Below are 21,499 nucleotides of genomic sequence, written 5' to 3' on the forward strand. Positions count from 1 at the left end.
CGTATTCTGTATTTCCCAGACGACGAACTTCCAATGCTGTCCTCATTTCCGGTTCGGAACGTCTTTAATTCTTCTCTCATTCGTTTCGTCTCGTGTATTAATTGCACAAGCAAGCAAGTGCGGAGCATATTGTAAGTGCAGTCAGTCACACTGTCATCACACATCGAACGCTACGAACCCCCCAGTATTGAATCGTTGGACAGCTGTTCAACAGCTGATAAATATCGTTATCAGGAAAAATCCTTCAAGATATTTTATTTATTTTTTGGGTGAAAGTAAATCTAGCTGTTCAATCGTTCGTTTTTTTAGAAGTGTGTCTAATCCGCAAAATGTCAACACGATATCTGCGGAAAGTTTATGGAAACGATGGAATTTTAAAGGAGAACCGTGAAGATTTGGGCGACTTTGAAGGACCACCGATCAGCGAATCAAAATTGTTCAATGTTTTCGATTTGGTAATAACCTTATTTTTCTATTTATTAAAATTTCGTAACAGCGAAAATTAAGACATTTGTATTGCAACAGCAAAGGGTTTACCTATGGAATTTTTTATAGGTTAGAAGATATACTCACCACATCATATTATAATTACTTGTCAAATGCAAGAAGTATTTAAATTCGAAACAGTTCTTGTAATGTAAAAATATTGAATCTTTTGTAGCCTTTTTATGCAATAATTTTATGTGCAACTTGGAAGATTTCATCATTTTGAGACGACTGCTTTGCAAAATTACACGCTCGGAGTTTTTCTACATTTCATGTGTTTTGTCTAATTATACTTTTTAACTTCAGCTGAATGAAAATTCTGAAAACGAAGAGAGAGGGCAAGAATCTACTGCAGGTGATGATTTTGAGTCCCAGAGTTCAAAGCGCAAGAAGAAAAAAAAGAAAAAGAAGAAAGCTGACCATGCCAAAAATTGCGATGTTGCCAAAGTTAGTTACAAATTATAATACTAGAATGTTTTCAATAAAAAAATTCAGAAACATTAGATAAATATTGTTCTCAAATTGAAACTTTTTCTATTCTTTTTGTTTATCAAAATTTCAAGGAAGAAGAGGAGGAAGTTGAACCAACTGATGAAATTGAGAGAACTGTCAGAGAAGTGAACAAATTATTGGGTGAGCCGCAACCAGGTTCAAGCAAAGATGAAGTTGATCAGCCCGTTAAGAGATCCAAGGAATTGATACTCTCAATACAACACAAACAATTAAATCCATACAATGAATTGAAAAGGATATGTGGCAGTAAAATTGTCCAGGCTGAACAGAGGTATTGACAGTTTTTTCCAAGTAGTTCAATTTTTAGTTGTATCGTCAATCAGATTACCTTACTCCAAGGGGTTTTTTAGTATCTAATATTTTTTAAACTCTTTGGGTTTCATTGTGAAAATTTGGTTTCCTGTGTTGATAGATTCATTAAAAATACATGCATAATTAAGAATGCACAACAAAATAATATAAAATGTCCTAAAGTTTTATTTGACAAACTATGATATAGGACATGGAAAAAGTTTCTGATTGGAAATCAATATGCCTGATGCTATTACCATTGAAACTGTACAAACCAAATCCATGCCACTGTTGACATATACTGGGACCACCCAGAAAACATGTTTTTCCTCACAGAACAATAGCATGATACATCTTTTTGTAGTTTTATGAGAAAATACACAAAGATTATTTTTATATTGAATTCTGCTACCATTGCTACATAAACGAAATACTGAAAATTTTTGTTCTCAGCTGAGTCAGCAATTTTGTTAAATTACTCTATACAAGATTTCTAGTAAAAAACAGTTTTAAATTCATCCATTTCGTTTAGATTAGAAAGCATTCGAATTTTTTGTCTTCTCACTCCGGCTTTGTCACTTCGGTTTTATTTTCATTTAGTAGATTTTAATGTTTTTTTGGTTTCTTTTAGTAAAAGGCGAAATCGTGGCCGAACTGGATACACGAAGAAAACACACCTCGTCGTACCACGAGACAATTGGTCACCGATTGGAAAGTCGGGTCTTTCGATGTCGATCGACACAGGCATTGAAGCTGAAAACGGCGTAACTTATTTCGTTTTTGTTCACGGATCATCTTACCGGGAAATTCAAAAAAAATTCTTTGATGCCGTTGACAGTCAAAATCCTGAAAATATAATCGTAAGTCGGTCATAAGATTTGATATTTCAAAATTTTTTTATTATTTATGTTTCTGCCTATACCCTTTCAGATTTGTACGAGTCCATCCCTTTACTTTAATCCCACTTTCCATCTTACTACACTACTTCTGTTCCTGTGCCTGCGAGATCCCTTAAGAATGTTGCCCACAGCAACTTTGTTCTAATGCACTACCGTATCACATTTGCACGAAGACCAAGAAAAACTGTGATGAAACACCGACCGATACGAACCGCTGTATTTTTTCTGGGTTTTAGCCGGTTAGGGACACCAGGAATTTAGAAAAACCATTTCCTGCTCAGTGATTGATGCACGAGCCGATGTATGGCTCGCAGTCACCCATTAATCTCGACTGAGGTTGCTTAACTTAGAAAAACGTCGAAGCCATACACTGATCACTGTCATTTTATTTGAATCTTTATTTATAATCCATTATTTCGAATGCTCCTGGAAATGGGTTTGTTGTTTCATATTGACGTTTCTGATCGCAGAACATTATGAACGCTCATACCTACCACGTCGACACTCTTCTACAAACTTCTGAATTATGTAAGCTCAACGAAGATTTGCAAATGTCGGCAGAGCTCATTGAACGGGCAGTTTATTGTATGGAATGCGCTTTGCATCCGTCATTCAATATAGCGACTGGGAAATGCAGATTAAGCTACAAAAAGCAAGCCAATAGAGCGTTTTACATCACACTGTTCAAACACATGATGTTCGTCGGTGGACGAGCTTTTTACAGGTAATACCACTATTTTTATTTCAACCGTTAAATCATTCTATTAAAGAAACTTAAAAAAATTCCAATAAAAGCTTGACGTTTCTTCACGGGTTTTAGAGAGAATCTTCAATAATATAAAAATAGAATATCTTAGTTCATTGTGTTTTATAGTACGATTCAATTAGATGTTTTAAAAACAATTTTTTTTTTCAATTTCAATGAAAACTTGTGGTTTGTTTGAGTTGGTCCACAGAAATGTTGTACTCTTGGATTTACTTTTGAAAAACAGATTAAAAAGGAAAATAATTTATCAGTTTTTCCAAATTCGTGCTTTACACGTTGATTCAACAGCCGTTTTAAGATGGTTGAACTTGGAAGAGACAAAAAAGTTAAAACTAATTGTTGACATTCGTCAATGGATTTCAGGACGAGTCTGGAATTTTGCAAATTCATAATGACCCTTGATCCCGTGAGCGATCCTCTGGCGATAACTTTGGCGATAGATTTCTACGCACTTCGTTCCCGGGAGTACGAGTGGTTCATAGATTTTTGTGAGCTGTGGGATGAACCAAGGAATCTAATGCAACTGCCGAACATAGCGTTTAGTTTGGCACTGGCTCATTTTCATTGTAATGAGCACGAGGTGGCGGACGAACTTTTGCAAAACGCTCTCTTCATGTTTCCCGGAGTACTGTTGCCGCTTCTGGATAAATGTGGCGTTCAAACAGACTTGAAGGTTGGTCCAAAATGAAATTGAAACCAGCCAATTACAACATTTCCCAAATTTCGTTGCCTTCTTTCATGTGCTTCAATTTTTTTCAGGTTTTGGGTCACGACTATTTCAACAGCAAAGCCAAGTCGACGACCTCTGCGGGTCTTGAAAAATTACAAGATTTGTACGTCGCGAGAAGCTATCATTTGTGGAAAGAACCCGAAGTTTTATTGTTTCTCGAAAACGCGACTCATAACGTTCTTCGTCGTGTTGATGCTGGCGATGAATACGCCAAATTCTGTAGCAACAAACGAACCTTGAGGTACCAAGGACAACCTCCGAGGAGCGTTCTTCGGCACATTGTTCTCTCGGACTTCAAAGATGTCACGATCAGTCATCCCGCGGTACGTTAATATTACATGTAACGCGAATTGGAAAATTTGCTTCAATTGCATTACTTCAACTCTTCGTCAAATTATTGAATTGAGCCAATTTTCTTCTTTGTCTACTAACTGGAAAATCTCGACAATGCCTCTAAATTGAACAAACACGATACGTTGTTCAAAAGCATCTTCATAAGAAATTTTTTCTCATGTTTTTCTCCGAGACCCAGATTCTGGGAAAACTTAATTTTTCACTTCCAATTTTAAAAGTAAAATAAACACTCGATCATTCTTAAATGTAATTCTTTAAAATGAAAATTAATATTTCCGTGTGAATACGGAAAGAAATAAAAATAAAGCCAACAGTTTTTGCTAATGAATTTCGATCAATTATTGATTTTCACAGATCAGAGATTCCGGACCGATATTTTCTTACGATCCACTTCCACCAGCAGATTCAGTGGACATTTATCAAAGGCAAAGAACAGTTCAAAGACCAGCGCAAGCGAATTCGAACCTTTTCTCGTTGTTCATGTCTTCGTTGTACACGGATCTTGCAGGAAATATTCCTAACATCGCTTTGAACGGTTTTGAGCTTTAGTAAGTAACAATATTTCTAACAAAAGATTAGCATGAATAAAAAATGAAAAAAGGTGTGACTGTTCGACGGATATGAGAAATCTGAAAAAACTGAAATGCTGTCTTTTTCAGTGAGGGCGAAGAGGACATTTCGGACGACGAAATCGATTAAAAAATTCCATGAAATCATTTAATTTTAGTTCATAAGGGAAACAAACAGCGAGGCTGACGGAATGATGATAAGATCGCATCTGTCGTTCAAATGTAATATATTTTCTTTTTTTCTTATAGCATAATACCCTAAACTTCGATTCGTACTCGTTTACACGTAGCAATACTATCATTGTAACGGCGCTGTGCTGAAAAAGTAGAACTTCTCGGTATGTAAATAGGGGCGTATAAACGAAAAAGCAAGAAGTAAAGAAAGTCAAAGGAAAATAAGAAAATAGGGGAAAGGAGTTTTATCAATAAGGAAAATTATGAAAGGAAAATTCAACGAGACCCCTTATCTTGGAATAAAAAAGGAAAAATTTACTTATCAAGGATTATTTGTATGTACATTTTTTAAATTCTATACAAAATTTGATGTAAACGCGGTTAGAGCTCTTTTTTTTTTAATATTTTCGACCTCTCTGCTATTAACGCATGCAGACACATTTCGATTTTCGATGTAATTTCTAAGTTTCAAAAAGAAACATTAAATATTATCGAATAAAATTTGTCAGATATTGTAAAATGCTTAGAATACTTCTTCCATTTCAGGACTTCGAATTAAATGGAATCATTCAATTTATTCGATTACTTTGTTCTCTGTTGTTATTAAATCGAATAATTTCTTGGAGAGAGAAACAAAGATGAAAATTTCGCAAGTGAATTCTCAAGACATTTTCGTTATCATATCGCTATTTTGCACGAGTCGAATGAGTGCTAAATTTACAAAACACATTTATGCGAAGTATAAAAGTAATTTACAAGATAAACAGACCCGACTTTGTAATCGACTGCCCCATGATCTGCAAATTTATATCGATATTTTTCGGGAAATGATTCGTATATGTTGGTCGCCTTCAATTCTACCAGTGTAATTTGGACCGTAGTTTTTTCTGCAATCTTGATACGATGCTTACTTTCGATTTACGACTATTTTTCAACCAATCAAACATTCGACTGCAGCATTCAAGTAATGAAGCTCAGAAAAAATTCTGACGATAGATGCGTAGAAGAATGAAATAAAACGTGGTGCATTAAAAATGGTTGAGGGTTTTATTTTCAAGTATCTCGATGAAAAAATAGGACATCGTGAAAGTTTGCTTCAAGTCAACTCTTTAAAGCAGGCTCTTTTTTCTTTAATATTTTTATTTAACTTTGCATAGATGTGTTCAGAAAATTCAGTCCTCATTTGAATAGCGTGTATGAGTTAGTATTTTACCTTAATAAGTTACAGAAAACATCGCCGTTCGTATGAGCTTGGATTACCATTGATTTTTTCAGACTGTTTTTATTTTTTCTGGGTAATTTAATTCAGCGATAAGCCACTAAGGCTGGAACCTTTTCTTTTACCATCGATTTTAAACCAAACTCCGGAAAACTGGATTGTAACGACAAATACTCGGACCGTATTCTTGGTAGTCTTTCTTCGTGTGACACACGTCGTAAAACTCGGGACCGCTCGCCAATAATGCACCACCGAACCACACTGCGCATCGCTGCTTGTGATGAGACACCACGCGAACGTCTATCGCAGTCGGCTGCAAAAATATGTTAAAATGATTAATTCAATTTCAAGCTCTTTGCTTTAGATATCTAAAGTCATAAAGTTTACTCTGAATGTTCTGCGTAAATTACTGTCGAAATCCGAACTTATTTTTGAAAAAAGGAAATACTAATAAATGAGAAATGTTCAGACGACTGACTGAGAAAAGGAAACGACAGACGAAAGGAAAAGAATTATTATTGTGATTGTTTCGATTAAATTTACCGTAATGTGTCCTCCGCTGAGTTTTTCGCTACTTTTGAGCCTCGCATCTACGGTCTTTTTCACATCGCGTTGCAAACGTCTACCAAAATCTTTGAACATGGTAGAACCACCGGAAAGAACGATATTTTTGTAAAGCGGTCTTCTCACGTCGATCGGACAATTTTGAATAACGTCGTCGACGATCTGGTCCAGGGGTGTCGTGAAATCTGGATTCGCAAACTGGAGACGAAAGAATTGATAGTAACTACATTTGAGAATGTCCAGGTTGAAAATTCCGTGAAAAAGTGCTCGCATGTGTTTGGGTTTACGTACTTCGGGATGGAAAAATATTTCTGGGCCCAGAAAACGCTCGTAGCCAACGTCGACGTTGAAGCTTTGTTGAGTGATATTGTTTACTCCAAGATACTGCTTTATTCTGCTCGCGTCGCTATCGTATTTCGCAAACTCTTTCGCAATATCCGGACAAATGTAACAATATTTTTCTTTTATAGCTTTTGCTGTCTCGAGCGATTGTTCTGGCGGTATACCGATTTCTCGCTCTCGCAATAAGCTTTGGATGAAATACGTTATGTCTCGACCAGCGATTGGGATGTTTTTTATGCAACTACCTATTACGTATCCTTCTGCCTGAAAATTGAATTGAACAAATGCATATTACATTCAATATATTTAAACAAATTCAAATTAATTGGTGAAAACTAATGTCAAACAATGAAAAAGAGTGATGGGCATTCACAGCCTGGGGGAAATGAACATGAAAAAATTGCACTAAAAATGGACGAATGAAATGAGCTCGAACTCAACATAAATGATTGAAAAATTGGTGATTACACATGCATCGAAATAGACTGGCAACGTTTTTTAATAGATGGACAAACAAGCCTAACGTCATTGTATGAAAACTCATTGTATAAAAACAAATAATTAAATGTGTGATCAGTAATTAAGAGTAAATACAAAATCATAAACTAACAACTCAGCAATTGACAATGAGTACAAAATGATAGACTAAAAAATTGATGAATAGGAATATAAAAAACAGAATATCTCACCACAGGAATGACATGAGTAACTCCATCCCCGCTGTCAACAACAATGCCTGTGAGTACTCTATCTCCCACAGACTTGGCTGTCCAAGAAGCAGCAAGGGCGAGAACAGCTTGAACAGCGATGTACAGGCCTGGAACGTTGAATGACTCAAACATTATTTCAGCCATGTATTCCCGATTCTCTGGGGTATTAAGGGGTGGCTCGGTCAGCAAGAAATGATGATCTTCTGGTTCTGCTCGAAGATATTTGAAAATACATTGACCTAGAAAGCGCTCCATGAGGTCCCAATCTTCCACCAATCCATGCCGTACTGGATACTGTCAAAAATTCAATAATCAGCACCAAAAGTACAAAAACATGACAATATTTCAAATGTTTTCTGCACTGTTCAATTGAATATTTGATAACTTTTTCAAACTTCAATTGTGTCAAATTTTTTTTATATTAGACTCAATTTGAAGAAATGAAAACTCACTAAATTTTAAAAACTTAAATAATGGAATGGCAAGGTTTCAAATGCTATGACTATTCATTATATTCCAATTGAATTTTATCACTCGTTTATCTTTGTTCATATGATAAGAAACCTTGACTGAGTATCCTGTTGCTTCAAAGGCTTCATTGCCAATATAAAAATCCAGATCTTCTACACCCTTGGTCACTCTTCTAGCAGAATTGTCACCGACTTTGGCAGTTTCCTTCAGAGCTATCGCTGACGGTATTATCAGCTGAGGATCTCTGTTTCCTGCGAAGCCCAGCTTCGTGTATCTAAGCAAAGCAAAAAATAGGTTGAAAAAAAACAAAACTCTTTCTCCATTCAATGAATAAAATTTTCAGGTTTTTATTGTAACGAAAATAATAGGTTAATATCGGTCATTTTCGTTAAGATTGAAAAACGTCAAAGTGGGGGTCGCATTAGTCATTTTGTAGAAACATGAGTTATAAATTGAAGAATTTTGAAGATAATTACCCGGTTCCAACATCGATAACACACGCAGGAAGTTGCCCCGACATCTCGAAACTTTTTACTCACTCCCTCAATTTATTTTTAATTTTTGAACCTCTCCAAAGAGGAATTATTGAAATGACAAATTTTGAGTTCTCACGCCGGGGATTCAACCAATATTTTCTATCTCTCTCGCAAAACCCCCTTTACCCTTTGGAGATCGCCACACGCCACACCCGACGACGATAAGCGGCTCCTTACAATAATAGTTTTTTAGGTTAGAGTTCGAAAAACTTGGTATTGTTGGCATTACTGCGAAACGAAAACGTTGGTGGCGCCACTTTTCCCGAAATTACATTTTTTCAAACTGTATTTTCATTTATTTCGACAACTCAGAAACATCATCCATCATTATCTATTTCGGCGTTTGAAAGATAAACATTTTAATTTTAATTTTCAAATTAAATAGTCGAAATTGAAATTTTTGATTAGGACAGGCTTAGAATTGCAAGAAAATTATTCTTATCGTTGGTGGAAGTTGAAAATACGAAAATTTATTTCAAAACATAAAACTTTTATTTCCACTGTTGAACAATTTGTAGAAGAATATATATTTGGCACACCAATTTTTTCTTCACACTTATTAGAAGAATATTTGTAAAATTTGTACCAAAAAAACATTTTGATTTGACTTGTCGTTCATATACATATACTCTTCGATTTACGATATTGGAGTATAAAATTAATCGTAAATGACTTTATTTTTCTTATGGAAGAAAAATTCAATTTTTTAAAAACGTAAATAAAGGCTTTGACTGCAAGTTATGGCATGAAAAATCTCTTCACAATAATTATATGATTAAAATATAACAATGCACGATTGAAATACTAAAAAAAACAGGCAATGAAATTGACATTTTTCCTTTCAAGATAAAACGATTGCGTTATACAAAAATTATAGCGAATCCCTGTAAACTAAAGTTATTTGGATGATTTTTGATTTGCGCGTTTCATTTCTCAATCTTATATTATAAAACGACTTGGATTTGATTATAACTCAGTTTTAACAAGTCCTTCAACATGGTTCTTCACTGTTATGACATTGGAGTCTTCGGTGTCACTGATATAGCCAGTCTCGCCAGTGTAACGGGTTGGATATAAGGCAAGCGGCTCAACTGAAAAGGCAACGAGATTTCTCTGAGGAAAGTATTCTTTCCAGTCATCCCTTGAAATAAAACGAAAAATGATTAGTTGAAAAAACTATAGACGCCAATTAATCATTATTATGAACAAAGACAGGCAAAATTTGTTGAAATTGCTCATAAAATATTGAACCATTGGGGCTTACGTACTTGGGATGACGATCGAATAAAATTGGCAAATACTCGTCAACTGGGATCATATTGTCTAGTGGCCTTGCATCCAGCAACTTTTTTACTCCGCTCTGCGAAAGCATGTAGCCGATTGTCCAATAGCTGTAACCAACTTGCCACAAAAGTTTGGATCCATCGACCGGTGACTCTTCTTCTTTCGATATCTTTTTTCTTCCCAAATATCTAGAGTGATCGAATGATTTAAATTTGAAATATCTTTAGAAATGTATTTCCATACTATTTTTCTCCATTTGGTAAACTTTTTTGACACTTTTTACTCCATTTTGTGAACGTTTTTTTTTTTTTTAATACGTTTTTGCTCCATTTCGTAAATTCATTGAACGTCTGAACTCCATCGAAAGGGGATGGAAAAATTTATCGAGGCAATTGGATCGACTCTTGATAAGAATCTTGTCTCCTGTCTTTTCATTTATTTGACTCGGATCATGATAAATTTACGTTCCGAATGAAAAATTTTGTTGAAAAAATCATGATTCTCACATGAGATCCCACTGAAGATGCAACTGATCGATTTCATTGAGGAGAAGATGAATTCGTTGCCGGAAGAAGGGTTCGAATCGTACATCGTCTTCGAGGACCATAATTCTGTCAAAATTGTTGTCGAAAGCTTTTTTCCAAATGACGTAATGACTGAGAAAACATCCGATTTCGCCCATGGTCATTGGTCTGGAAAATGATGAAAAAAAAAGTTAGAATATGCGATAAATCGATGTGGCTAATCGAATTAATAAGAGGGGAAAAAAATTCACCTCTTGCGGTACGGATCAGCATAATTGGGCATTATTTTGACGCCCCATTTGTCCAAGGCCGTTGAATTTAGGGTTCTGGAAGTGTAAAAAACAAGCAATTAAAATTCTTACTCTACCACGTGCAGGTCAGAATCCTGTGAAACAATAATGCAATGAACGACGAGACAAAATGAACTGTAATTGCGTACAAAAGGAATGAAAATCATTTTGAAAAAAATTTTTTCAACTTTTTTTCAATCAACTACTTTTTTTTGCGATTTATTATTTTTCCATTATCCCCTGAGCCCCATCACGCATGAGACGTAAAGAAGTGTTACGCGCAGGAATTCGGATTCTCCTTGTTTGCAGATATTTCAATCGGAGCCTTGCCGGCGATCGCACCAACTTTGCGACAGTCCGAAAGAACCGCTGGTACGGGGCAGACGAAGGGTCCTCGTTCACTGGCTCATAGATTCCTAAGGCTCGTAGTCGTTGAACAAAGCCCGCGTCAAGTTGACGTAAGTCAATTTTCGTTTTAGTGCTATCCGCTTTTCTTAAATATATTTTGATTTATTCGCTATTTTCAGGTGAAACAACGTTTGATAGAATTTCGAATTTTACTTTTCTTGTATATTTTCTTCAACTTTACTTTCTCACGTCACTCATTTACGAAAAAAAGGGCAAAGTGAGAATAATTTTCGAAAATTTCCATTTTTTCACTTCTGTTTTGGGGTACTTCGGGTTTTGTGTTAATCTCCAGTACTAATCCGTGGGAATGAAAATCGACTGGGGCACTCAAGACTGAGCCTGAGAGATGGTGCCAATACATCTGATAAAACGGGATCACGCTCTAGTCTCTTTCCAATTCTTGAGTCTAATCGATGAAGAAATTGCTGAAAGCCTCAAGCAATCCCCTAATTCATCGAACTTTGCCACGTTTTTTGCCTCGGGGGAATTTTAATTGTGATTTATACTTTCGCCGAAACTTCCCTTCCATTTTTTTTCCTGCTGCGTGTGAATAATGATAAACACTCGAAGACACGTGCGCTCGTTTCTTTCGTCGGGCCAATTTTTTTGTTGCTGAAAAAAATTTTTTCCATGCTGAAAATATGAAAAGATTAGTTTGTCGTTATGAAGAGATAACATTATTTACTTAAATTCTCAATGGTTCATCAGAGAAAAAAAATCTCGGAGACTTTTTTGTTCGGACATTTGACAGCCCAATGAATTTTTCGAATACGGCTCGAAATTGAGTTCCAAAATTCTCGAAAACTCAATGATTTTCGATGGGTTTTCATGAGTTGTCAAAACCATTTTTTCTCTCTTTGTTAAGCCCGTTTCGAAAAAATGAAGAAAATAAAAATCGATCGATTCGTTTCTGCGGTAATTCGGAAATGAACGTGAATTTGTATTGTTTCTATTATAAATTAATAAAAAAAAAAAAATGAAATTTATTGAAAAATTGATGAAAAATTCATTAAAAAATGTATGAAAAGAAAAAAATATTTCTTGGAACGTTTCGGAGCGGGCTGTACGTGTTTAGTTGTTCGCGAGGCTCCTGAGATGCGTAAAATATCGAGTGAAGATGGGAAGAGAATAACGATACTCGTTCGAATATTCTAACGTCCCTGGGGGGGAGAGCATTGAAGCTCGACAAGCCTCGTGTGGTCCCAAACAACAAATTCATTTGGAATAAAAAGACAGCAAATCCGGAAAATACAGCGAGGCAACGTAGCACGTGAAAAGATAAAATATTCGCTCGTTATTTCGGATCTCACTATTCCTTCCCTATTCGTTCCGACAAATTGAACTTCTCTTTGGAACCCGCTCCGGGGGCAAGTAATTGATAAGACACGTGCCCGGCACAAGGTGCGATAACCCTCTGGGAAACGCAACGAAGATGAAGTTTGAAATATCAGTAATTTGCATATTATTTCGATAGATTACAATCAGCTTGTTTAAAATGCTTTTTTTTCATAGTTTCATTGAAATCGTTGAAAAAGTTTGTCGGAACTTTAGAAAGGGAAAATTTGTTTTTGCGCACTTCTGAGGAAAGAAAGTGGAGACATTTTTTTCGAATTATGGCAAAGTACGCAGAGGGAAGAAGATTAAAATTCTCCTTACCAAAATGTCGTTAACTTTGAACGCGAATATGAAATTTTTGAAATATGAAGGAAAAGCCGAAAAAATAAAAGAACGGAGTCAAGATAGCTCCACTTTCTCGTACAAAGTTCCTTTTTATTAGTTTTTCTACGTATCTTTTATCGATTTGGCTCAAGGCGCATACACGATTGTAACTGCGGCTTGTTTGGATTGGACTTGACTCTCATAACATCGAAAATATATTATCTCGAGGGATCTTGGAATGTTCGCTTGCCCCGGCAATGATCGAATCAGTTATTTTTCATATGCCTTTGTCAGATTTCATCTCGACTCCACCGCGCGCGTGTTATTTTTGTTTCACCAAGTATATAGTTGAGGCTCTCTCTGACGGAAGCGGCGAAATATGATAGACGTGGCGGCTTTCGGACACCAAAAGCTCCCACCTAAGTATCGATTTCGCCAAATTACTTCTCGAAGTGTTTCTTTCATTATATACGTATGAACATTTTTCAAGGAGCAAGGAAATCGCTCACACCGTTTCTTCAAAGCTCCGCTTTTTTCTGTGGGTACACAAGAAATCGTTGAGCTAAATTCCCTATTTTTTTCGTCGTTCGTTATCTTTTGGCATTTGCACGAAAATCGGCAAGACTGGGAACCGTTTTTTCTGGCACATTTGTGTCAAGCGATTGTCTCACTTTTCAATTATTGCAAGAAAACCTTTTCACTGGCTGATTCAATTTAAATTTTTCAATTAAGTTCAAATTTCAATTTAAATCAACGAAATTTGATAAAATTTGTTCAATTTACAGCGAACTGTTACTTTTTTTGAATGGACAGGTCGTTGTTCCTAAAGGCTTTTTTCAACGAGTTTAGTTTAATTTTCGCAAATCCAAGAATAATTTAAGCCCACAACGAAAGCAAGAAAAAATTCGTCCGTCGTTGAACGATTTCTACGAATCATCGCTCAAGAAAACTCCGAAGGAGCAGGAGCAGTGAAGTCCTTTTTTAATAAGTGAAAAATTCGAATAAAACTAGGCAAAGTTCTGCCGGAGAGAGGGCCCCGAGAAAAATGGTTTCGAGGGAAATTAAGGTATAACTGGATGGACAGGCTCGACCAAAAATTATATCTTGATCGGAATTTCCGTACTTCGTGATGCAATAAAAATCTGAAAAAATTCAACAACATTTGGAAAGCTATGAACAACAATTGTCAATAATAATATTGCCCAAAAGTTAATAAAACAATTTTTTAAACAATTAATTATTCAATAATTTTGCGGTGAACTATTGTTTTTTTTTACGAATCGAATGTGCGCATTTTTCTGAATGCTCATGATTTTTTTCAAAATTTTCATGCATTTTTGAAATTCCCTTTTTTAAATTTTTTAAGTGGCTCTATTTGTACATTTTTGATCCAGTAACCTTGAGACTTTTCAAAACTGATGGTAAATATGTCTTCTAAAACATATCCAAAATTCAAATTAAAAAAAATTTTTTTCAACAAATTTCAAAAATCCACGATAATTCTGAAAAAATTCATGAGCATTCGGAAAAATACACACATTTGATTCGTAAAAAAAAACAATAGGTCACCGCAAAATTATTGAATAATTAATTGTTTAAACAATTTTTTATCAACTTTTGGGCAATATTATTATTGATGATTGTTGTTCATAGCTTTCCAAATGTTGTTGAATTTTTTCAGATTTTTATTGCATCACGAAGCACGGAAATTCCAATCAGATATAATTTTTGGTCGAGCCTATCCATCCAGTTATACCTTAATGCCATAAACTCGTATTTTGTGACATGGAGAATAAAACGATTTTTTTTATGTACGAATAAGAGGAGAGAAGAATTCGTGTTACGTTGGTTCTTTCAATCAAGGGAATAACGAAAGACACTTCGACCGACCCGAGGTTTCCCCTCCTTCTTAGACAGGAAAGATTGAACGATGAGGTCGACGGTGCGTGGGTCTTTTCATTCACTTTTTCCCTCCTTTTTTATTCATTTTGACGCTAGGCATTGAAAATGATCATTACGACCGGAAATCACCGACATTTTTCCGTATAAATTATCGCAAGTTTAAAAAATTTCGAAGATCAATCACCTCGCTACTTTGGCTCTCGTATGAAACCCGAACGTTTATTCATAATGCACGAACTCAAAGAAGAAACCTATCAGTGGACTAGCTCGTGAAAGTATTTTAGTAAAAAGAAAACATGTTGGCTAGTTATTATTAACGAAAATTGTACGAAAACGCTCTTCAATTAGAAAGTCATTGCGATGATTAATATTTTTATTGATTCGTGTGCGTAGTGAATTTTTGGTTAGCAAAGAAGTTTGGCAAATGAATTTTTTCCTCGGAGGGAAAAAATAGAGTGGGATTTTGTTATTTTGGAATTTTTGATTTGTTTCAGATACCTCGGCTACCGCGACGGATGTGCAAAGGTTTGGGAATTCGGAGTTTCTCCGATTCGAAGTTTCGAAGTCGCACTTGAATCAATTTGTTTGAAAAAACTAGTGGCTATCCGTGGAACTGAGCCACGAATCGGTAGAATTGGAATTTCGAGGGAGACGAAAACAACGATTATGGAAAACTCGTTGTTCAACTTCGAAAATTTGACTGCTTCGATGATTTCGACATACGAGAATCAAACGAGTTGGAAAAGTAGCCCGAGGGATGTGGAAAATATCGTGACCTCGGACGAATCGGTGCGATGCGATCGATACTCCGATCGCATGAGACTCTCTTATCTCTATGGCACACCACCCTTAATTGTTTTTTGCATCATTTCCGTTGTTATAAATATCAAGACTTTAATGAGCGCTGGATGGATAAGACGACCGTTGAGCCCAACTTTGCACATCAGTTTAAGCCTCGCTGGAGCTGACGCATTTTCCAGCACAGCACTAGCCATTGGTCTTCTCATGAACAGCTTCATTCCTAAAGGACTTTGTCTCAGATTGTCAGGTAATCAAAGTCATTGTTGTTCCTACTCCAAATCATTAATTCTCTGAAATAAAAAGGTCAAAATTCATTGGATTTCATTAACTCATTTTATTAAGGGCGACAAGCCACTTCAGAATTCCGTTGAACTTGCAACGTTCGACTCCAACGAAATCAACGAAAATTATATTTTCATCAATTCTTCAATACTTTCCTCTCCCTCATTTGCCATTCGTTGTTCTTCAACCCACACAAATTCTTCGTTATTAACCAAAATTGCAAACTCGAAGTCCAAAACGAACATATGAAAAATTTTTCTAAGTAAAAAAATCATTTTTCGAAAGATTTTAAATCAGAAAATCATTTTTCAAATAATAAAGTGATATTTTCAGTAAAATTATTGTCAAAAGAAACGAAACGGTTGAACGTTCTGTCGTGGCACTCGTTGGATTGATTTTTTAGTCAATAATTATTGAATTGTTGTTAGCCATCAATGCGAAAGGGTCAATTTATTAGAATTATGATTGAAAATAACAGATGTGGGGTGTTTTCTATTGAGCCTCGAAGCAATTCGTTTGGGCGGTGTTATGATTACGGTTGGTCATCTCGTTGCCCTCGGGGTCAATCACTACCTCGGAATCGTCAAGCCTCTTCAGTACCTCACTATCATGACGCACAGGATTACGAGTTTTCTCATAATCCTTCTGTGGATTTTGCCACTTTTATTTTTCTTCACCTACTTCAGCGTCATCGAGGATGAAGGATTTCAGTCGTTGGACTGTGGGACGCACACGTGAGTGTTTGCTCAAGTTTTATTCGTGTCTTTCGTTCATTTTAATCTAAAAATGTTTTTTTTGTTTTTTTTTTTTTTTTTTTTTTTCAATGATTTTTCTATGCATAAGATATTTTTTTCTTATCTTATTTTGTTCGTTAAATTTTTTTTTGGTATTTTGGAGTCAGAATTAAGTTAGACTCCAATTAAATACTCTCGAAATAAATAAACGATATGTTTACAAAATTGAGGTCCGCTGCCTCGAGATAAACTTTCAGAATTTCATTAAATACCGTCGAACTTTGGTCTCTGTCATTACTTTCAATACTTCCGCTAATTTCTCCCACGCCTTATCGATTTCACCCCCAACCCACGATTTTACTAGTTCCCGAATTGTCGTTGGCGTGATCCCGGATATTTAAGGCGCTTCCACGAGTCATTAGGCTCTTGCTAAGAACTGCGAATTCGTATTATTTCACAAGTTGCGATGGCTAAATCAATCCAAATTCCCAAAATTGTGTCCAAAGCGATAAAAAAGGGATGAAAAATGAGTGAAAATTTTTGTGTTTTCATATTCTTCGATTCGCTTTGGATTTTTTTTCGTATCGTTTCCTCAATTTTAAGCTTTATTTTAATTTAAGCTTGGTGTTGACGGGAAAGAAAAAATTGATTCTACTTTTTCAGGTTTCTATTCAAAAGAAAGTTTCGAATGATGTTCAGCAGCTTATTTTTCGCTCCGTTTTTACTGATGGTCTGCATATACTTTCACATATTTTGTATCGTGAGAAAGCATCAAGCCTCGAGATTACGATTCCGGCGAGCTGGCTCCTCGTTCCGTAGGAACGATGGAGACAAAACTGAGCGAGAGGAGCACAGTGCTTCGCAACAAATGGCGCGAAACGTTAAAGCCATCAATACCACGCTCTTTATCCTCGGTTTGTAACTTTAAGATCATCTATTATTCTTGGTAATTCGAGTTACCCTCGGTGTTTGTAGAAGTTTTGAATATTTTAATGTTCCTTTGACGACACAGGTAGTTTCGTTATTGGCTGGATGCCAGCAACTTTCCTCTACATTTTCGTGTGCGAGGATTGTCCATTGAAATTCGACTGGATCGATGACGAGGCCAAATTTTTCATCAACATTGTCTCCAATTGTCTCATAATTCTCAAAACTTTGATAAATCCCATTATTTATGCAGCGAGAATGCACGAAATTCAGGTGAGCGAGAAAAATATTATTTTACATTTAAATTTGGGTAATTACTATTGAAAATATTGAAACTAGAATGGAAATTTTTGCTCGAAAGATCGCAACAAAACGGATGCACAGTTCCCTGTGCTGCTTTCGTGCAACGACGAACAACTCTGAAGAAAGAAACCGTACGCACAGCAGCGAAGGAGCGTTCATTCACAGATTTTCTTTTTCACGAAGAACTATCAGGAGAATCAATGGAAATAATGAGAACAAAAAACGTGAAGAAATTTACAAATATACGTACCAGGGAATCAAAGGATTTTCACGACCAAATACTTTCGTTTGAGACTTAAAAATATTGTTCTCGCTTATGAGTCTCGTAAATCAGTGCTGTATATAAATGCTTCGATGTTTATACATATAAATATTTATATAAATAAATGAATTATAAGAATTGCAGAAAAACGAACCTTCCGTCAACCGCGTTTATCGTTTCGGAAAGAATTCCAAGCTCCTCGAAGCATTGCTCCATTCTCGCTCTCCTCTCGGGTCGTCTTTCCAAGTTGATCATATAAACTTTGTCGAATCCCAAAGTATCCTTTTTAGGATACTTCACAAATTTTTTCATCCCCTCGTTCAGCTTGAGCGATTCCTCGTTTCCTAAAAATCAAAATACATGTAGCAATACAAAATTCATTGAAGAGAGCGCAGATGGGAACAGAGATCAAAAGAATAAATTCACCTAAGAGCTCCAGTTTCAGATTAATCAGGTGATCAACTTCCCTCGAAATTGGCTCGTGATTCTCCAGAGGCACCAATATATGCCCATATATCTCGTCGTTACAGACGTACAAAAAAACGTCAGAAATATTTGCACTCAGAGCAAATGTAATAATATCGTCTTTGGGCCCGTCATAGTTATCCAATTTTTGGAAATCGTACGTCAATGAATCACTCTCCAATTTTTGCAGATTTATCAAAAGCGCACTGTGGACCATCGGCACTTCGTGACAACCAATTTCCTTGCGCTCTAGTATCGGCTCGTACCTTTCAGTCCTCATATAATAATGATTCGGAGCCATTCCAGCCCAGAAATTACTGTACATTCCATCGGATTTTAACATTGGAGCGACTATTGTTTTGTTTTTTGCTATCAGCAGATTCAATGTCTGTGGATTTGTTAAAAATGCATCCGCGTCCAACATCTGGAGGAATGACAAACAAAATAATATACAACAATTATATTAGTGATCGGAATCAAGATTCTGTGGACTCGCAATAACTTTTCGTAATAAAAGATTTTTGATTGTCGTAACAATTGATCTCTAATGCATTTCATTTTTGTACTAACTGAGCTCTGAATTTTTACTCATCTTACGAACGAAGAAATAATTATGACGCAACAGCAAAACAATTGTATTTTGATAAATAATGGTGATTAATGTTTCTCCATTACTAAAATGAGTATTAATATTTCCAGAGTAGAATCATCATTTTCACATTTTTTATAATTTTATAGAAATTCTTAAAAGAATTTCATGGGATTTACTTTTTATTTACTTCAAGTGTAGACAACCCCAAAAAAAGTACATTCCAAAATGTAATAGTTTCTCTTCGTTCCATTTAATTTTATATTTCTATGAATTCACAGTTTTCCATTATTTATTGGTGTTTTCATTTAAAGATTTTCTCTTTCTGTTCACCCGCCAGAAATTTGATGATTATTTTATATTTTATTTTATGATAAAGATCGCTACTTACAAAGACATAATCAGCCCATATTTTTCTGCCAACATTGAGAACTCCTTCCCGCAGATTAATAACATGACGGAATCTGCTCAATGGCCAATCCGTAATACTCTCCTCGTCCTCCAAACCAGATGATTTGTCATCGATTAAGAGATCTACGGCATGGTATTTTTGACTCTCAGAGTTGAGCCAATGATCCAATACTTCCAAAGTGTTGTCGATATTATTATCGCTGCGAATACTGTGAACATTGGAAGACAAAAAATCCTACAATATATTTCTCTAATTTACTCAATCACAGATCAAGTCTTCATGCTCAAAAAAAGTAGAATCAGAAAAGGCGTGAATTTTTTAATGAAATTAATTAAATATTATATACTCGATGAGAATAAAGTTGTAATTGATATTTTGAATGATAACTTCGTTAAAAAAGTATATATCGAAAAAATCGTAAATGTAGAAAATCCCTCGGAAATATGAAATTGATACGAATTCATAACAGATGCGCAAGGCCCGAGCACCTTTAATCGAACCCGCGCAGGTGCGCCACGCACACGGGAGTTGCGCCTAAATTGAATTCTATTATTTGAATTCACTAACGTGATTTCTATCAAAGGTGCGCAGATCTTACGCATCTGTGGATGAATTCGTATCAATTCCATGTGTTTCTCGGATTTTTAATATTTACGATCTTTTTAATGAAATTATAATTTAAAATATCAATGATTTTTCTCTCAGATAGTATAATAATGACTGGCTTTGCCAAAATTTTCCGTTTTAATATTTGACGTCAAGACGCGAATTAATTAGATTTTATTGCGAATCCAAATTTATTGCGAACTTGACAGCTTTCTTTCACTTCCGGTGATATTTCACATCCGATAATCGATAAAAACTCTGTAGTTATAGTATAAAAACCAATCCCGTGAATAAAAGCGTAAACAAAAAAGAATAGATTTCAAAGAAAATAAAAATTATTCATAGAAAAATATATAATATATAACAAAAAATGAGGACCAAACGATAATTCGAAACTTACCAAAGTGTCATTCGATCTTTCGGGTAATCCAGAGCTTCCAAGAGACTCAAAAAATATGGCAAAGTGTGTGCTTTGTTTCTAATTAATAACCCAACCAACACCGTGGGTTTTTTTAAAGCGTTTTCACACAGAAACGTTTTACTGAACAATATCAAAAACGTTGCGATCAAAAGATTTTGAAATGGCCCCTTCATCTTGATTTTCACGAATTTATCGGTTTATCTTTCAATACACCGTTCTTGTGGAATGATTGAAACGTTCTTTTGGTTTCCCAAAAGACTCAACATTGAATAATGTTTTTAACGAGTTTCTCTGAGATAAATATAACCATTCATAGAAATATTCCTGTGTGTGTACACATATGTTTTCCACTGTTGTTTACCCGCGTTTCAATCGTTAATATCTTATATTTACTTTTACGAGACGATGGCACGTTTTTCGAGGTATCAAGGAATAATTTTCTCACGTGTGAAAAACATTGCGTGATCTTTGTCGCTCCACGACTTCATTCTCTCGTTCGAGGCCAAACAGAACTTCGAGAAGAAAGATATTATCGAAACTGGCGTAGGGATACATGGAATTTGAGGAACTCCCGGTTCCAGCAGAATGAGGGGAGAAAGATAAAACTGCACGTGTATAAGGGACCGATGTATATGTTGTTATATTTATGTATTTATGGATCACTTTCGCCCACTGCTAATAGGGGCGCTGATGCAACTGTACATACACACGTATATGAGAATTTTCGTTATCATGTACACACGCGAGAAACTTTAGACGGTAAATTTCTCAAACAAGCCTTTAAAACTGCATCGATCAAATTTTACCTTCGTTAGAGCACTAATCAATTTATGAGTTAAAAATTTTCTTTTTTCTCTTCATACTCGCACTCGTTTTTCTTCGTTTTCTCGGTAAGTACACATACATGCAGCCTTTAAAATATTCTCGAACGTTCGCGAGAAATTTATAGTTTCCTCATTTCCAATCCGTTTATGATTGTTTTTTACACTGGCTATTTCCGGTCAAT

At 35.6% G+C, this 21,499-nt stretch overlaps 4 protein-coding genes across 6 annotated transcripts; 2 read left to right on the forward strand and 2 right to left on the reverse strand.

Annotated features, from left to right (window-relative positions):
* The first annotated feature begins 13 nt into the window (after positions 1-13).
* On the forward strand, positions 14-5,111 carry Nulp1 (Nuclear localized protein 1). 2 transcript variants are annotated; one of them, XM_043430309.1, is made up of 10 exons: positions 14-131; positions 310-455; positions 793-933; positions 1,050-1,270; positions 1,922-2,150; positions 2,660-2,913; positions 3,319-3,628; positions 3,715-4,008; positions 4,394-4,587; positions 4,699-5,111. In XM_043430309.1, the coding sequence occupies exons 2-10, from the start codon at positions 330-332 to the stop codon at positions 4,736-4,738; spliced, it is 1,809 nt and encodes a 602-aa protein (XP_043286244.1). In that variant the 5' UTR covers positions 14-131; positions 310-329; the 3' UTR covers positions 4,739-5,111. The 2 variants fall into 2 exon arrangements, with proteins under 2 accessions (XP_043286244.1, XP_043286243.1); XM_043430308.1 differs by lacking the exon at positions 14-131 and having other exon boundaries at positions 138-455.
* On the reverse strand, positions 5,077-8,811 carry Arp3 (Actin-related protein 3). Its single transcript, XM_043430317.1, has 6 exons — positions 8,565-8,811; positions 8,182-8,362; positions 7,597-7,911; positions 6,857-7,171; positions 6,545-6,763; positions 5,077-6,314 (listed from the first exon to the last, which is right to left on the reverse strand). The coding sequence occupies exons 1-6, from the start codon at positions 8,606-8,608 to the stop codon at positions 6,135-6,137; spliced, it is 1,254 nt and encodes a 417-aa protein (XP_043286252.1). The 5' UTR covers positions 8,609-8,811; the 3' UTR covers positions 5,077-6,134.
* A 263-nt stretch (positions 8,812-9,074) lies between these two features.
* On the reverse strand, positions 9,075-21,259 carry LOC122417066 (glycosyltransferase 25 family member). 2 transcript variants are annotated; one of them, XM_043430310.1, is made up of 8 exons: positions 20,473-21,259; positions 19,446-19,674; positions 18,427-18,889; positions 18,155-18,344; positions 10,684-10,758; positions 10,415-10,600; positions 9,893-10,096; positions 9,075-9,765 (listed from the first exon to the last, which is right to left on the reverse strand). In XM_043430310.1, exons 1-8 carry the CDS (start codon positions 20,664-20,666, stop codon positions 9,591-9,593), a joined length of 1,716 nt encoding a protein of 571 aa, XP_043286245.1. In that variant the 5' UTR covers positions 20,667-21,259; the 3' UTR covers positions 9,075-9,590. The 2 variants fall into 2 exon arrangements, with proteins under 2 accessions (XP_043286245.1, XP_043286246.1); XM_043430311.1 differs by lacking the exon at positions 20,473-21,259 and adding an exon at positions 19,813-19,945.
* On the forward strand, positions 11,088-18,132 carry LOC122417070 (trace amine-associated receptor 4-like). The gene is made up of 6 exons (XM_043430314.1): positions 11,088-11,180; positions 15,186-15,739; positions 16,253-16,508; positions 17,172-17,422; positions 17,521-17,708; positions 17,797-18,132. Exons 2-6 carry the CDS (start codon positions 15,358-15,360, stop codon positions 18,028-18,030), a joined length of 1,311 nt encoding a protein of 436 aa, XP_043286249.1. The 5' UTR covers positions 11,088-11,180; positions 15,186-15,357; the 3' UTR covers positions 18,031-18,132.
* Positions 21,260-21,499: the final 240 nt, after the last annotated feature.

Source organism: Venturia canescens, chromosome 10, assembly GCF_019457755.1.
Source record: "Venturia canescens isolate UGA chromosome 10, ASM1945775v1, whole genome shotgun sequence".
Taxonomy (NCBI): domain Eukaryota; kingdom Metazoa; phylum Arthropoda; class Insecta; order Hymenoptera; family Ichneumonidae; genus Venturia; species Venturia canescens.

Coding starts and splice junctions, on each gene's coding strand:
- LOC122417066 (XM_043430310.1), bottom strand. CDS start 20,666: ATGAAGGGGCCATTTCAAAATCTTTTGATCGCAACGTTTTTGATATTG. Junction 18,890..19,445: donor TATGGGCTGATTATGTCTTT/GTAAGTAGCGAT, acceptor TCATTCCTCCAG/ATGTTGGACGCGGATGCATT. Junction 9,766..9,892: donor TTATTCGATCGTCATCCCAA/GTACGTAAGCCC, acceptor TTTTATTTCAAG/GGATGACTGGAAAGAATACT.
- LOC122417070 (XM_043430314.1), top strand. CDS start 15,358: ATGGAAAACTCGTTGTTCAACTTCGAAAATTTGACTGCTTCGATGATT. Junction 16,509..17,171: donor TTGGACTGTGGGACGCACAC/GTGAGTGTTTGC, acceptor CTACTTTTTCAG/GTTTCTATTCAAAAGAAAGT. Junction 17,709..17,796: donor CGAGAATGCACGAAATTCAG/GTGAGCGAGAAA, acceptor TTTGCTCGAAAG/ATCGCAACAAAACGGATGCA.
- Arp3 (XM_043430317.1), bottom strand. CDS start 8,608: ATGTCGGGGCAACTTCCTGCGTGTGTTATCGATGTTGGAACCGG. Junction 6,764..6,856: donor AAATATTTTTCCATCCCGAA/GTACGTAAACCC, acceptor TTTCGTCTCCAG/TTTGCGAATCCAGATTTCAC. Junction 6,315..6,544: donor TCAGCGGAGGACACATTACG/GTAAATTTAATC, acceptor ATATTTTTGCAG/CCGACTGCGATAGACGTTCG.
- Nulp1 (XM_043430309.1), top strand. CDS start 330: ATGTCAACACGATATCTGCGGAAAGTTTATGGAAACGATGGAATTTTA. Junction 934..1,049: donor AAAATTGCGATGTTGCCAAA/GTTAGTTACAAA, acceptor CAAAATTTCAAG/GAAGAAGAGGAGGAAGTTGA. Junction 3,629..3,714: donor GCGTTCAAACAGACTTGAAG/GTTGGTCCAAAA, acceptor AATTTTTTTCAG/GTTTTGGGTCACGACTATTT.